General features: G+C 40.7%; 1 protein-coding gene across 3 annotated transcripts in view; it reads left to right on the top strand.

Annotated features, from left to right (window-relative positions):
* The window catches only part of LOC111159214 (NADPH oxidase 1), a 26,311-nt gene extending 10,587 nt beyond the window's left edge, over positions 1-15,724 (top strand). For 2 of the 3 annotated variants that reach the window (XM_022521657.1, XM_022521655.1), the window contains 9 exons: positions 499-650; positions 755-936; positions 1,025-1,157; positions 8,511-8,603; positions 9,702-9,937; positions 10,155-10,317; positions 10,711-10,857; positions 11,054-11,178; positions 15,254-15,724. In XM_022521657.1, coding sequence (XP_022377365.1) covers positions 499-650; positions 755-936; positions 1,025-1,157; positions 8,511-8,603; positions 9,702-9,937; positions 10,155-10,317; positions 10,711-10,857; positions 11,054-11,178; positions 15,254-15,380 — 1,358 coding nt within the window. In that variant the 3' untranslated portion in view covers positions 15,381-15,724. The remainder of the gene's footprint in view (positions 1-498; positions 651-754; positions 937-1,024; positions 1,158-8,510; positions 8,604-9,701; positions 9,938-10,154; positions 10,318-10,710; positions 10,858-11,053; positions 11,179-15,253) is intronic. The other variant, XM_022521656.1, reaches the window with a different exon arrangement.
* The last annotated feature ends 530 nt before the right edge of the window (positions 15,725-16,254 follow it).

Genomic DNA, 16,254 nt, shown 5'->3' with positions numbered 1-16,254 from the left:
TCTTTCTTTCTTTCTTTCTTTCTTTCCTTCTTTCTTTCTTTCCTTCTCTCTCTCTCTTCCTTCCTTCCTTCCTTTCTTCCTTTCTCTCTTTCTTTCGAGATTTTATTTATTTATTTGACAGAGAAAGCAAGAGAGCACAAGCAGAGGGCGTAGTGGAGGGAGAAGCAGGCTCCTCGCTGAGCAGGTTGATCAAGGAGCCTGATGCAGAGCTGGATCTTAGGACCCTGGGATCATGACCTGAGCTGAAGGCAGACACTTAACAGAGTCACCCAGGTGCCCCTGTAGGCCTATTTTCATGGAACTTATATTTGATTCTTTTGGGAACAGAATGAGAATACAAAAGATCTTCGTTCTCGCTGCAATCAAGATTTATCTGGCACTTCCCGTGGACTCAGAATTCTGCTAGACACTATCTATAAGATTCTCCTTTGCTAGTGGGGCATGCCTGCAGTGATATTTCTAAGACACGTATCAATTTACCGTCATCTTTCCATTTAGTCATTCACATCATTGCACACCTGTTCAACTTTGAACACTACAACAGAAGCCGACAGGCCAGAGATGGGTCGCTTGCCTTTGTTCTCTCCACCCTATCTCATAAAGAGAAAAGGGAAGATTCTTGGCTAAATCCTCTCCAGTCTCCAAACATGGTGAGTTGACTCAATGGCAAAGCATCTGCCATCTGGTCACGAGTATGGAAGGGCATGGCATGATTGGCACCTGTTGTGTCAGGCTGAAATTTCTCCTTTTGTAGACAGTGGAGTATGTGACATTTACCAGCATTGCTGGTCTCACTGGCCTGATCATCACAGTAGCTCTGGTTCTCATGGTGACATCAGCTATGGAGTTTATCCGGAGGAGTTATTTTGAGGTCTTCTGGTACACACACCATATTTTTATCATCTATATCATTGGTTTAGGGATTCACGGCATTGGGTAAGGTCCTCAAACCCTCATTCTCGTGCCCCAGCCCCTGACCTTGCATAATTCTTTGCCCCAAACTGTCCTTCTTTTTCTGTCTCAGTGGACTTGTCCGGGGTCAAACAGAAGAGAGCCTGAATGAGAGTCATCCTCACAGGTGTGCAGAATCTTTCAAGCACTGGGATGATCAGGAGTCCCACTGCAAGCATCCCCAGTTTGAAGGGCTCCCTGCTGAGGTAAGAGCCCCATAGGCAAGGGTAGACTCTTGCTGGAAGCTGTTATTGTTGTGGTTATTATTACTCTTACTATTGTTACTGTTATTAGTTCAGCACTGTGCTGAGTCCTATGGAGGATATATTCACAAGGTTCCTACCATCAAGGGACTCCAGTATCACTGGCAACAGCCTGGGGAATTACCATCAACAGGGGATCCTGAACAGGAAGGACTAATGGTTATTGCATGTTGTGAGACCCTCTCCAAAATAATGATACCTCACATTATTTTTTTTAAGATTTTATTTATTTGTTTGTCAGAGAGAGTGAGCACAGGCAGAAAGAGTGGCAGGCAGAGGCAGAGGGAGAAGCAGGCTCCCTGCTGAGCAAGGAGCTCAATGTGGGACTTGATCCCAGGGTGCTGGGATCATGACTTAAGCCGAAGGCAGCCGCTTAACCAACTGAGCCACCCAGGCATCCCGATACCTCACATTATTAATAGTGTTTACCACGGGACAGGTTTGTTGTGTAATATGGATTATCTCATTTATGCAAAACAATAATCGATGAGGTAGGTATTTTTTTGGTCTCCATTGTGAGACAATAGGACGAGGATTCAAGAAGATTCAACGGTCAAGTTCTCACAGTAAGTAACTAGTGGAATTGGAATTCAAGCCCAGGCTTTCCAGATTCCAAAGATTGTGCTCTTGACCACTGAAATCCAATCAGTTTTTCTTTTTTTTTTTTTAAAAAAATATTTTATTTATTTATTTGACAGAGAGACACAGTGAGAGAGGGAGCACAAGCAGGGGGAGTGGGTGAGGGAGAAGCAGGTTTCCTGTGGAGCAGGAAGCCCAATGCGGGGCTCAATCCCAGGACCCTAGGATCATGACCTGAGCTGAAGGCAGGTGCCCAACGACTAAGCCACCCAGGTGCCCCCCAATCAGTTTTCTTGGGGGGAGTGATACATGCATACAGTGAAATGATCACTGTAATGAGATTAATTAACACATCCATCACCTCACATAGTTTCTATTTTGTGCGTGTGTGGTGAGAACGCTTAAGATCTACTCTTTCAACAGATTTCAAGTATGCTATACAGTATTATCAACTGTAGTCACCATGCTTTACATTAGATCCCCAGAGCTTATTCATCTTATTACTGAAGTCACATACCTTTTGAGCAGCATTTTCCATCACTCTCCCACCTCCTGTCTCAGGCCCTGGTTACCTACCTTCCTAGTCTGTTTCTATGAGTTCAACTTTTTTTAAGAAGCACTCTCAAAGTCAGCTTTCTTTGATGTTATAAGAACATGCTTGGAAATTATTAAATAGTGAAGAAATTGGGTTCCAGGGAACTCAAGGTATGCCTTGGGAAAATTATCGTGGATATCATGGTTTACCTTTGCATGCTCATAAAATATGTTAGATGGAGGAATAAATGGAAGGAAAAGGTTGACTTGTGGTGTCTCAAAGTGCTCTGCGGGTGATTAAAGTCTTTAAATCAGTTGCAGAATTAAGAGCAATATCTTGGTCCTCATAAAAAATGGGAATAATATCTTTAAAAAATCCCCTAAAGTTAGCATTTCAAATCAGTTGGGAAAAATATATATCATTCAACAATTTTTTTAGGACAATAGGTTATCCATCCAGGAAGAAAAGCTGAATCGTGATTTTACACTTTATACTAAAATATGAATCAGGAATGCATGGATCAAGGATTTAAATGTTAAAGAAAGGAAAGAAATTATAAAAGCATCCTAAGACCACCTGGGAATTTTTTTTTCTAATACTGAAGGATTGCAAAAAGTGTTCCCTTAATAAGCTTTAAAAAGACCTTCAAACTAAAACAGCATGTGCCACATCTGTTACACCATCACTTCCCCACAACCTAAGAAATCTTTCCTACCCATTATTCTTCTATATTTCTATCTGCCAACACCCTGGTTTGAAGCCACACTCTTCTGCTTCTTCAGTTCTGTGCTTCTATTTAACTGTGCTCTCATGTGGGACTATGAAATGCCCCTGCCCTGGACTTGTTTATGATTTGCATGAGGCAAAAGAAAATGTCTTTGACTGAGAAAAAACTTAAATTCAGTTATCAAGTTCTTCAGGTTTTTATTTGAATGGTAGTTGAGGTGGGGATTCGGGGAAAAAAAAAAGCAAAGAGGAATGGCCAAGTTTTTTAAGGTGACAGAAATGTTCCATATCTTGACAATAATGGTTACAAGTGTCTGTTCTTTCACAAAATTTACTAAACGATCCAGAAATTGTTACATTTACTATATGCAAATTATACCTTAGGAATGATGACTTAAAAAAATCCTGCTTATTTGAAATATTTCCTTTTCCTCTGTAGAATATCAACCCATCTATGTGGTCTATGGTTTATATTTATTAAATATAAAATTCTGGTCATTCTGGAGAAATTAAGATCTGTGGCTTATCTGTACAGTGGCCTTTAAATTGTGAATGTGGTCATTCAACATGCATAATTTAGTGGCATGAAAATAATAATAATAGAAATTCTATACATACATTATTATATCCCATTCTTTGAAGTTCTATTTTTGAATTTTTTATACTTTACATAGAATCATGGTGTGATTGAATGTAATATATACAAATAAAATGTAAATATTGAAAAAAAAGACCTTGAAGGGGTGCCTGAGTGGCTCAGTGGGTTAAGTCTCTGCCTTCGGCTTGGGTCATGATCTCAGGGTCCTGGGATTGATCCCCGCATCAGGCTCTCTGCTCAGCAGGGAGCCTGCTTTCCCCTCTCTCTCTGCCTGCCTCTCTGCCTACTTGTGATCTCTTGTCTGTCAAATAAATAAAATCTTTAAAAAATAAAAAAAGAAAGATCTTGAAGTCAGAAAATAAAACAGAATAAATTTAAATGAAGTCAGAAAATAAAATAGAATAAATTTAAATAAATATATATTAAAATGTATTATATGTAAATTTTAAGTTTTAATTTAAATCCCAGTTAGTTAACATACAGTGTAATATTAGTTTCAGGTGTACAATTTAGTGATTCAGCACTTCCATACAACACCCAGTGCTCATCACAAGTGCACTCCTTAATCCCCATTACCTATTTCACCTATCCCCCCACTCACTTCCCCTCTGGTAACCATCAGTCTGTTGCTATGTTTAAAAGTCTGTTTCTTGGTTTGCCTCTCTCTCTTCCTTTCCCTATACTCATTTGCTTTGTTTCTTATATTCTACGTATGAGTGAAATAATATGGCATTTGTCTTTCTCTGACTTACTTCGCTTAGCATAATACCCTCTAGTTCCATCCGCGTCATTGCAAATGACAAGATTTCATTCTTTTTTAAAAATTTCATTCTTTTTAATGGTTGAGTAATATTCCATTACGCGCGCGCATACACATACACACACACACACACATTACACACACACACACACACACACACACACACACTTACCACCTGTTCTTTATCCATGCATCAGTCGATGAACATTTGGGCTCTTCCCATAATTTGACTACTGTGGATGATGCTGTTATAAACATCCCAGTGCACATATCCCTTTGAATTATTATTTCTATATCCTTTGGATAAATGCCTAATAGTGTAACTACTGGGTCATAGGGTAGTTTTATTTTTAACTTTTTGAGGAACCTCTGTACTGTTTTCCAGAGTGACCTCACCAGTTTGCATTTCCACCAACAGTGCAAGAAGGTTCTCTGTTCTTTGCATCTTTGCCAACATCTATTGTTTCCTGTATTGTTCATTTCAGCCATTCTAACTTGTCTAAGGTGATATCTTATTATAGTTTTGATTTACATTTCCCTGTTGATGAGTGATGTTGAGCAACTTTTCATGTGTCTGTTGGCACTCTGTATGTCTTCTTTGGAAAAATGTCTACTTGTGTCTTCTGCTCATTTTTTTAACTGCATTATTTAAAAAATGGTTTATGGGGTTGAGTTTGATGAGTTCTTAATATATTTTGGATACTAATCCTTCATCAGGTATGTCATTGGAAAATATCTTCTCCCATTCTGGAAGTTGCCTTTCAGTTTTGATGATTGCTTCCTTTGCTGTGCAGAAACTTTTTATTTTGATGTGGTCCCAATAGTTTATTTTTGCTTTTATTTCCCTTACCTCAGAAGACATAACTAGAGAAATGTTGCTATAGCTGATGTCAGAGAAATTACTGCCTGTGCTCTATTTTAGGATTTGTGTGGTTTCATTTTGGTCTTTAATCCATTTTTGAGTTTATTTCTGTGGATGATATAAGAAAGTGGTCCAGTTTCATTCTTTGGCATGTTGTTGACCAATTTTCCCAACACCATTTGTTGAAGAGACTTTTTCCCATTAGATATTCTTTCCTCCTTTGTTGAAGATTAATTGATGATACAGTTGTGGGCTCATTTCTGGGTTTTCTATTCTGTTCCATTGTCCTATGTGTCTTTTTTTGTGCCACTACCGTACTGTTTTGATTGCTACAGCTTTGTAATATAACTTGAAGTGTGGGATTGTGATGCCTCCAGTTTTTTCTTTTTCAAAATTGCTTTGGCTATTTGGGGTCTTCTGTAGTTCCACATAAATTTTAGGATTGTTTGTTCTAGTTCTGTGAAAAATGCTGTTGATATTTTGATAAGGATCACATTAAATCTGCAGATTTCTATGGGTAGTACACACATTTATTTTAAATATTTTATTTATTTATTTGACAGAGACACTGTGAGAGAGGGAACACAAGCAGGGGCAGAGGCAGAGGGAGAAGCAGCCTACCCATTGAGCAGGGAGCCTGATGTAGGCTTGATCCCAGGACCCTGGGACCACGACCCTAGCTGAAGGCAGATGCTTAATGACTGAGCCATCCAGATGCCCCAATACATACTTTTTAACAGTATTTATCTTCCAATCCATGACCATGGAATATCTTTTCATTTCTTTGTGTCATCTTCAATTTCTTTCATCAGTGCTTTGTGGTTTTCAGAGTATAGGTCTTTCACCGCTTTGGTTAAATTTATCGTTAGGTATTTTATTATTTTTGGTGTAATAGTAAGTGGTGTTGCTTTCTTAATTTCTCTTTCTGCTGTTTCACTGAAATATTTGTTTTTAAAAAGCTCTATGGTATACCATTTTGTCATTTTTTATGTGATCATTTTTTAAAAGATTTTATTTATTTATTTGACAGAGTGAGAGATCACAAGTAGCCAGAGAGGCAGGCAGAGAGAGAGGGGGAAGCAGGCTCCCCGCCAAGCAGAGACCCTGATGCGGACCTTGATCCCAGGACCCTGGGACCATGACCTGGGCCGTAGGCAGAGGCTCAACCCACTAAGCCACACAGGCACCCTTATGTGACCATTTTTAATGACGTTGAGGGCATTATGCAAAGTGAAATAAGTCAGATGGAAAAATGACAAATACTGTATGATCTCACTATATTTGGAATCTTACTTTAATGAACCTAACTCACAGGTACAGGGAACAGATTGGTGGTTTCCAGACATAGGGGGTGGGGGAGTGAGCAAAATGAGTGAAGGTGGCCAAAGATACAAACTTCCAGTTATAAAATAAATAAGTCATGCGTATGTCATGTACAGCATGGCGACTCTAGTTAATAATACTGTATTGCATATTTGAAATTTGCTAAGAGAGTAGATATTAAAAGTTCTCAGCACAAGAAAAAAATTTTTGCAATGATGTATGGTGACGGATATTAACTATACTTATTGTGATCATTTTGTAATATATACAAATATTGAATCATTATGGTGTACACCTGAAACTAATGTAATGGTATATGTCGGTTATATCTCAATACAAAAAATGAAATAAAAAGAAAAATGAAAAAAGACAGTTGGGTATTAGCAAAAAAAAATCTGTGTGGTATACCATTTTTGTCATTTTTTTCTTAGTAAATAATAGAGCCATTCCTATACTCGTATACTTTGTGCACACCTTAATTATATCTTTATGCTCCATTTCCTAGAAGTGATATTTCTGGGTCAAATAGAAAGAATGCTTTTAAGACTGTTGGGATGTATCGCCAATTTGTTCTCTGGGAAGATCTACTAATTTGTCCCTCCACTGATTGCACATGTGAATGTGCCCATGTCCCTGCATGCCAGTTAGTGGTGGGCATTATTGTTTAATGTTGTTTTTCAACCTGAGAGACTAAAGTGCTATTTTGGTTTAAAATTCACTTCTCTGAATATTTCTGAGGTCAAAAATTTTTTTTGCCATGTTGTTATTAGCCACTTCTTAAATATATTTTTTGTGTGTTTTCTCTGAAGACATGGAGAATTTTTTTTTTCCAAATAAGGAGTAGCATCAAAATTGTATAAAACCCACTCTCAAGTTCACCTGCTGCATCCCTGCCTCTTTCCTCCCTGGAGATACCCAAGGAAATTGTTTGCCTGAAACAGCATAAGAAACTTCATTCCAGGGGTGCCTGAGTGGCTCAGTGGGTTAAGCCCCTGCCTTTGGCTCAGGTCACGATCTCAGGGCCCTGGGATCAAGCCCCATATCAGGCTCTGTGCTCAGCAGGGAGCCTGCTTCCCCCTCTTTCTCTGCCTGTCTGCCTACTTGTGCTGTCTCTCTCTGTCAAATAAATAAATAAAATCTTAAAAAAAAAAGAAAAAAGAAACCTCATTCCACACAGTCTGATGTTTCACGCTGAAGCAGTTGTGTGAGAAAGAACATGACTTAGCATTGCTAGGAAATACATTTTTAGTAGTTCCTGTGCATAGGAAGCAACCTGCTACCTTTGAGAGAATCTCAGGGAGGTAGAAAGGCTGCTTTTAAAAAAGATGTAGAGAAGATAAAAAGTATGTTACTATGTTAGGTGTTTTGAGCACCTGAGAAAAGAAGTGACAGGTAAATACCAAGTTTTTTTTTTTGTTTTTTTTTCTTTTTTTTTTTTTTTTTATGTAGTGGTACAAATGGTGTCAGCCACATGCTTTCTCTTGTTCGTTAATTTTGTTTTTAATCATCTGCTTCTCTGTTGGTTTTTCAGGTTGGACAAATTGTACTGGAAGACCGTCTTGGAGTCTTAACATTAACATTTATATGTAATTTAAGAATATATATAATATATATTATATGTATAATTACCACATATTTTATTTCTGTGCTTTTCTTTTGCTTCCTAGTGAGACTTGTAAAACTTCAGGAAATGATCCTGCGTTATGAGTCACATATTAGCAAACAAAACTGTTATAATTTTTTCATTTCCATTTCCGTCTGTAAGATTTGGTGAAATTAGTGGCTTGATAATGATACACATCAGAGAACTTGGTAAATATTATTGAATGAAGAAATGAACTGCTACCCATATAAATCCTCAACAGGAGATTAATATGTAACCCATTCTTTATTCTCTCTCTCTCTCTCTGCAGTCTTGGAAGTGGATCCTTGCACCAGGAGTTCTTTATATCTTTGAAAGGATTCTTCGATTTTACCGCTCACAGCAGAAGGTTGTGATTACCAAGGTAAAGAATATGTGGGCGCCTGGGTGGCTCAGTGGATTAAGCCTCTGCCTTCGGCTCAGGTCATGGTCCCAGGGTCCTGGGATAGAGCCCTGCATCGGGCTCTCTGCTCGGCGGGGAGCCTGCTTCCCCCCCCCCCCCCCCACCGCCGCCTGCCTCTCTGCCTACATGTGATCTCTCTCTGTCAGATAAATAAAAATCTTAAAAAAAAAATTATGTCTTTTCCGGGGCACCTGGCTGACTCAGTGGGAGGAGAGTGTGACTCTGGCTCTCAGGGTCATGAGTTCAAATCCCACATGGGGTGTAGAGAGTATTTAAAAAAAAACTTTAAAAAAAGAATATGTACTTGGGGCACATGGATGGCGCAGTCGGTTAAGTGTCCCACTCCTGGTTTCAGCTCAGGTCCTGATCTGAGTCAGAGTTGTGGGATGGAGCCCTACACCGGGCTCCAAACTCAGTGCAGAGTCTGCTTGGGAGTCTCTCTCCCTCACCTTTTACCCCTCCTCCCCTAAAATAAATGAATACATCTTAAAAAAAGTTTTTTTAAAAAGAATATGCACTTTCCCCTAGCTGTGATAAGAGTTCTTTTCTTCCTGATTATAGGAATAGATTGCCATGTTTTCACCCTGGAGGGAATAAGAAGGAACTGGGGCAACACACTTTAGTTCCTCCATTGCTGGACAGAACTATGGGGGAAAAGAGTTTGGCCAAGATCATCAGCATAGGTCTTCGTCAGAGGCCACAAACAGGTAGCCTGGGCGAGCCCACAGACATCCTCCGGTTGGCCTGCACACTGATTGTTTGGAAAGTTGAATTGGTTGCTGACATTTAAACATCCAGAGGGAGGCTTTCACAATAAAAGAAAAATGGCCCTTCTGTCTTCTACTGAAGAATCAGGCAACCCGATAACACTGAGTTCCATGTGGAACAGTGGGTTCCACAGAGCACCCACTGTCTGGACAGTCACTGCTGCCCTCTTTCGAAAGGACTGCTTGCAGTTCACCACTATCGCCAGCCCTCTTGCTTTACTGACTTATTTCATCTGCCTGCTCCTGTCGCCATTTGAGTTTGCATCCTTTGGCCTCTATGCTTCATTCATAGGTTGTCATGCACCCATCCAAAGTCCTGGAATTGCAGATGAACAAGCGTGGCTTCAGTATGGAAGTGGGACAGTATATTTTTGTTAATTGTCCCTCCATCTCTTACTTGGAGTGGCATCCCTTTACTCTGACCTCTGCTCCAGAGGAAGACTTCTTCTCCATTCATATCAGAGCAGCAGGTGACTGGACAGAAAATCTCATCAGGGTTTTTGAGCAGCAGCCGTCACCAATTCCCAGGTAGGTCCTGGAGAGCAGCCGAGACCCACAGCAGATGCAGACAGGCAGAAAAGAGAAAGCAATTCCTTGTTGTACTTTAAGTCTAGTGCAATCGAAATATGATTAAAATAAATAGGCACTGCATGAACCATGGGAGCAGCTATGTCCTGGGAGGGATGTTTGAGGCGGGGAGTGGAGGCGAGACTTCACTTGCCCATTGTCTTCTGTCTGCCGCCAGGATTGAAGTGGATGGTCCCTTTGGCACTGTCAGTGAAGATGTCTTCCAGTATGAAGTGGCTGTGTTGGTCGGCGCAGGAATTGGGGTCACCCCCTTTGCTTCCATCTTAAAATCTATCTGGTACAAATTTCGGCATGCAGATCACAACCTTAAAACACAAACGGTAACTCCCTCATACTTCTTTTCATCTGGTCTGGGCATGACTGGTCCATTGCTTTCATGGCTTAACTTCTTTACAACTGGTCCCTGGAGCTATGAGAATGAGTGATCTCTTCTTTCTGCCAAGGCATCCATTCCCATAGATTTATCATAGGACCAGGGTCTTCATTTTCAATTTGGAGTTTAAAATCACCTAGAACCAAAGATGACATTGGAAGTCTTTTTCCTTAAGGGACGTCATAAGAACTGTGGACCTTTATGCTGCTTTTGTACAACTGATTTTTCAGATCACCCACAGATGTGACCAACAAATAGAGAGTATATATAATAGTCATGTCACCAAATGGACATCTTAAAGACACTTGAATAAGGCTATGTTCTCTCTTGCTGATTCCAGATCTATTTCTACTGGATCTGCAGGGAGACAGGTGCCTTTGCCTGGTTCAATAACCTGTTGGCGTCTCTGGAGCGTGAGATGGAGGAATTAGGCAAAGTGGATTTTCTAAACTACCGTCTCTTCCTTACCGGATGGGACAGCAACATTGTGAGTTCAGAGAACACACTAATTCTCATGTTAGATGCAAGATCAATGTCAGACAAGGTCGTGCATGCTCATTGGAAATAATTATTTCTTATGATTTCTTACCTGCCCTCACCCCCACCTCCAAGTTTAAAAGTGGCTGAAGGAAGAGACATCTGTCAGGACCTGCCTTTTCTAACTTTTACTTCTTTGCCTTCAGGCCGGTCATGCCACATTAAACTTTGACAAGGCCACTGACATCCTGACAGGTCTGAAACAGAAAACCTCTTTTGGGAGACCCATGTGGGACAATGAGTTTTCTACAATAGCTAATGCCCACCCCAGGTAAGTATATTCTTCTCTAGTTAGCTGAGTCTGCAGAGTTAATGTTTAGGAAAAATATTATAGCATGTTGAACACTCTTTGGGAAAAGGTCTCTGGGGTAGAAACTGTTTGCACCACTCTCAGATTCTCGCTTCAAGCTGAACAAAATTTCATCTGGGGTTTTAGCCAAATAAGCGTATGACCTTGTAATGGATGAGAAGATGTTTTCTGCCCCTACAAGTCCTCCATTCAAACAGTGAGGCAAGGGGATTCAGTTCTGATCAGTATTACCAAATAAAATGGAAAACTGGAAAAATTCAAATGCATTGTTTTGGGCCTTAATAATCCCTGGTTAAAGTAAGAAAGGTTTGGAGTGTATTATCTAATTAAATCATGACCTGACCTCTGTATTTCTGGAAGAGTTTTGAGATATGTTAGAGCATATAGGAAAATCTTGTGCGTGAAATCAGTCATTTCAAGGGGAAGGAGATTGAGCTGATCATTAGATAAGTTCCTGGAACAATCTGGCAGCTGAAGATCAATTCAATTCCACAGACATTATTGGTTACCTTCTATAAGCTCAACACTCACTATTCTAGAAGGTTTGGAGGTTGAAAGAGAAATAGAATATAGTTCTCACCTTTAAGGAGCACACATTTTAATAAGAGGTGCATACAATCCACTCAAAACAGAATGATGCACTCCATGAAACAAGTACATGGACATGGAGGGAAGGAAAGTCTATGCCCACATGGGGTAACCAGGGCAGGCTTCACGAGGCAATGGTCAGAACACTTAGTCACTTGGATTCAGATGATCTTTGGTCCTAACACTAGTTCTGACACTTTCCATTTCTGGGAACTCGAGCTAGAAAGTCCTCTGATCTTCTGATTTCTTATCTATGAAATGGGGGTTATGTTAGTAAACGCCCTCTCTACTCACTTGCAGACTTGTAAACATTAAACAACACAGACATGAAAAATGCTATGTAAACAGTAAAGCAGCATTTAAACGAAAGTGATTATGTTAATTATTGAGCTGACCATAGTTGAAGCTGTGAGAATGGATGAGATTGCCAGGAGAGTGGATGGCTGAGGACAGAGTAAGGAATGCTTACATCGTGTGGGAAGGGTGAAAGATGAGCCAGGGAGGAAGTAGGAGAATGTGGAGAAATGGTGTCTCAGAAGCCAAGGAAGGAAATATTAGAGAAGTGTGGTCAACAGTGTTGGAGGTGTGGCAGGGTTCAGAAAATGCTTATTTAACTTAACAATGATCTTAGCATACTTACAGACAGAACAGGAGCCACTAGAGAGGAATAAAATAAATATGCAAAAATGGAGAGAGGGCTAGGGTGGCCATAATAAAAGGTGAGAAATAAGGGGCCCATCCTTGGTGGCTCTGTCAGTTGAGCATCTGACTTCAGCTCAGGTCATGGTCTCAGGGTCCTGGGATCGAGCCCTGCATTGGGCTCCCTGTTCAGCGGGAAGTCTGCTTCTCCCTCTGCCTCTCACCCCGCTTGTGCTCTCTCACTCGCTCTCTCTCTCTCTCTCAAACAAACAAACAAACCTAAAAAAAAAAAAAAAAGATGGGCAATAAGAGTAGGTGAAGAGGTGGAGAAATTATAGGAGAGTTTCTCCCACATTGCTTGTGGGAATGTGAAATGGTGAGGCACTTTGGGAAAACTCTGGCATTTCCTCAAAATGATAAACATAGTAGCAACATGACCTAGCAATTTTGCTCCTAAGTATATACCCAGGAGAATTGAAAACAGCCTTTGCTAGCCACACAACAACTTATACATGAATGCATGTAGAATAGCCAAAAAGTGAAAATAAGTCAAGTTATCCATCAACAGAAGAAGGGATAAACAACATATGGTATATCCACATGGTGGGATCTTATTAAGCTGTTAAAAAAAGGAACAAAGTACTGATACATGCTATAACATGGACGAACCTTGAAAATAGCATGTTAAGCGTAAGAACCAGACCCCAAAGGCCACATAGTGTATGGTTCCATTTATTTCATTTCATTTTTTAAAGATTTAATTTATTTATTTGACAGAGAGAGAGAGCACAAGAGTGCACAAGCAGGGGGAGCAGCAGAGGAAGAGGGAAAAGCAGACTCCCCGCTGAGCAGGGACACCCCCCACCTCATGCAGCACTTGATCCCAGGATCCTGGGATCATGACTCAAGCCCAAGGCAGATGCTTAACTGATTGAGCCACCCACCCAGGTGCCCCGCCAGCACTTTAAATATGTCATTTCACTGACTTCTTGCCTACAATGTTTCCAATGAGAAATTAGCTAAAAATTTTATTGAAGATTCTTTGTATATGTTGTATCACTTCTTTCTTGCTGCTTTTAAGAGTCTCTTTTTGTCTTTGTTTTTTAACAGTTTGACACATGGGACTCATTATGCCTCAGGGTAGATCTCTTTGAGTATCATATTTGGAGCTCATTGGGATTCTTGAATATGTAGATTCATGTCTTTTCATCAAATCTGGGAAATTTTCAGCCATTATTTCCTAAAATATTCTTTCTGCACCTTTCTCTTCTTCTCTTTCTGGGACTTTCATATGTGTATGTTGTCCACTTGATGGTGTCCCACAGATCTCTTAGGCTCTGTTCACCATTCTTCATTCTTTTTTCTTTCTACTCCTCAGCCTTCACTTCCTGCTAGCACTGAATCTAGAGATCAGCCAGGGGAGGGAGACTAGTGTCTTCTCAGGTCTTTCCTGAGCACACATCTTGCCCTGGATATGTGTGTAGCTTTCCATTTTCAAAAAAGATTTATTTATTTATTTATCTGACAGAGAGGGGCACAGCAAGAGAGGGAACACAAGCAGGGGGAGTGAGAGAGGGAGAAGCAGGCTTCCCGCCTAGCAAGGAGTCTGCTGCCGGAGCACGATACCAGGACCCTGGAATCATGACCTGAGCCGAAGGCAGATGCTTAACCCACTGAGCCACCCAGGCGCCCCTGTATGATTACATTTATGTGAAATGTTCAGAACAGGCAAATCTAGAGATAAAAAGTAGATTTGATTGTCTGGGGCTGGGTGAAGGTGGTTGGGAGGAAATGGGGACTGACTGACTCCTAATGTGTATGGGGTTTCTTTTGGGGGTGATGAAAATGTTCTTGGATTAGATAGTGGTGATGGGTACACAACTTTGTGGCTATACGAAAAAGCACTAACTGTAGGGGTGCCCAGGTCACTCTGTAGGTTTAGGGTCTGACTCTTGATTTAGGCTCAGGTCATGATCTCAGGGTCCTGAGATTGAGCCCCATGCTGGGCTCCATGCTGAATGTGGAGCCTACTTAGGATTCTCTCTCTCCTTCTCCCCCTCCCTGTTCTCTCTCTCTAAAAAGGCACTAACTGTACACTTTTAAAAGGTGAATGTTATGACATGTGAATTATATCTGAATTAAGTGAAAAAGAAGGGAGAGGAAGGCATGAGAGAGGGAAGGTGAGGGTGAGACCCAGAGCACAGTTAGGAAGATTATCCTTGGCAAGAAGGCTCATCACCTCTGTAGTGTGAGAAATTGTGGTGTGGGGACAGACGCACGGTGGATGGCTCTACTGGCAGCAAACACATATCCACTTGCTGTGTGCCAGGCATTTTTTGAATTGCTTTACATAGATTTTTCATTTAAACCCCAAAACAACCCTGTGAGGTGGGGACTATTTTGATCCCCATCTTACAGGGGGGATACCTGCAACAGAGAGGTTAAAGAGACTTGCCTGAAGTCACCCAGCTGGGCTAAGTGTCAGACCTGCAATTTCAACCCAGATAGCCAGCTCCAAGGGCTCCAGGGGCTAGCACTTTGCCTCTACCCTGCACTATCTCCTGAGTTTCTGTTCTCTCAACAGTCTAGGCAAGGCTGCATGCTGAGAGTGTGACAAGGGCTGAGAGCGCATTTGGGGCTTGCAGGCAGAAAAGGTGAGAAAACTACCATGAATAATGTGAGGGAGTCAACAGTTGAATAGGCAGGATGTTGGCAGTAGTAGAGGCTTGGCAGAGGCAGTTTCTCCATCCGCACTGACGTTAGCCCCTTTTGCTGGATTCTAGCCCTTTCGATTGTTCGATTCCTGCAGGTCTGTGGTGGGAGTCTTCCTATGTGGTCCTCAGACTCTGGCAAAGAGTCTGAGCAAACGCTGTCACCAGTACTCCAGTCTGGATCCCAGGAAGGTTCAATTCTACTTCAACAAAGAAAACTTCTGAACTATAGGAACAAGGGTGCTAATCTGCATTTAGTCTCTCCCCTGAATCTCCAACAAGTTACTTGGTCTGATCAGGTTTGGGCACAGCCATTTAAAGGATGGTAACATGCCTCTCAGGCTCTGAGTCCCTGGCATCTCTTTTTTGATTGGATTCAACTTGGATGTCACTGATCTTCATGAGGTCATGCTAATGGCAAAGGCCATGGATCCTTTCTTGGGGGAAAGAACTATATAAATCCTTCTGGAACGCCATGAGTGCAACAAGGCCTGAGAGCAGTGGTGGTTGACAGCTACACAACTTGACCCCAGGTGATACCGTTGATTCCAGGTGTTGCCTTTGGTCATATTTTTCCCTCCCTCTCACCTCCAAAGAAGATTTGTAATTAGGGTGATTTTTTTTAAATAAAAAATTTATTGAAGAATTAATGACAAAACATAATAATAAGCATAAATAATAAAACAATGAACATAAAATCACCAAGAACCGCATCCCTATATAACACTATGTACATTCTTACTGTTATTTTAAACATGGTCTTATCCAGTGTGAATAGCAATTTCTGCTTTACTTATTTTTACTTGTCAAGAAATGAAGGATTTTTTTCTTTGCTTAATGAGTGAAACTTTTATTACTTAATCTAGGCTCTCCATTTGGGAAAGAAACTCCTGGAACTCTGCTAATTTTAGGTAAAATTATATTATAATTGAAAGTCAGATAATTATCATTAGCTTACATTGCTCTGTTGGAAATAATTGCAAAAACTTGAACTCCATCTTAAGATGACTTAGTCAACAGGGGCTCTTTATCATCATTTTTACTAAGGGGGTTTATGAACGTTTCGTTTCTCAAAAAGATAAATTTAAAACTTTGATAC

Source organism: Enhydra lutris, unplaced genomic scaffold, assembly GCF_002288905.1.
Source record: "Enhydra lutris kenyoni isolate GAN:26980312 unplaced genomic scaffold, ASM228890v2 scaffoldscaffold67, whole genome shotgun sequence".
Classification (NCBI taxonomy): Eukaryota; Metazoa; Chordata; class Mammalia; order Carnivora; family Mustelidae; genus Enhydra; species Enhydra lutris.
The sequence above is the reverse complement of the archived record's forward strand: the minus strand, read 5'-3'. Positions and strand labels throughout refer to the sequence as shown.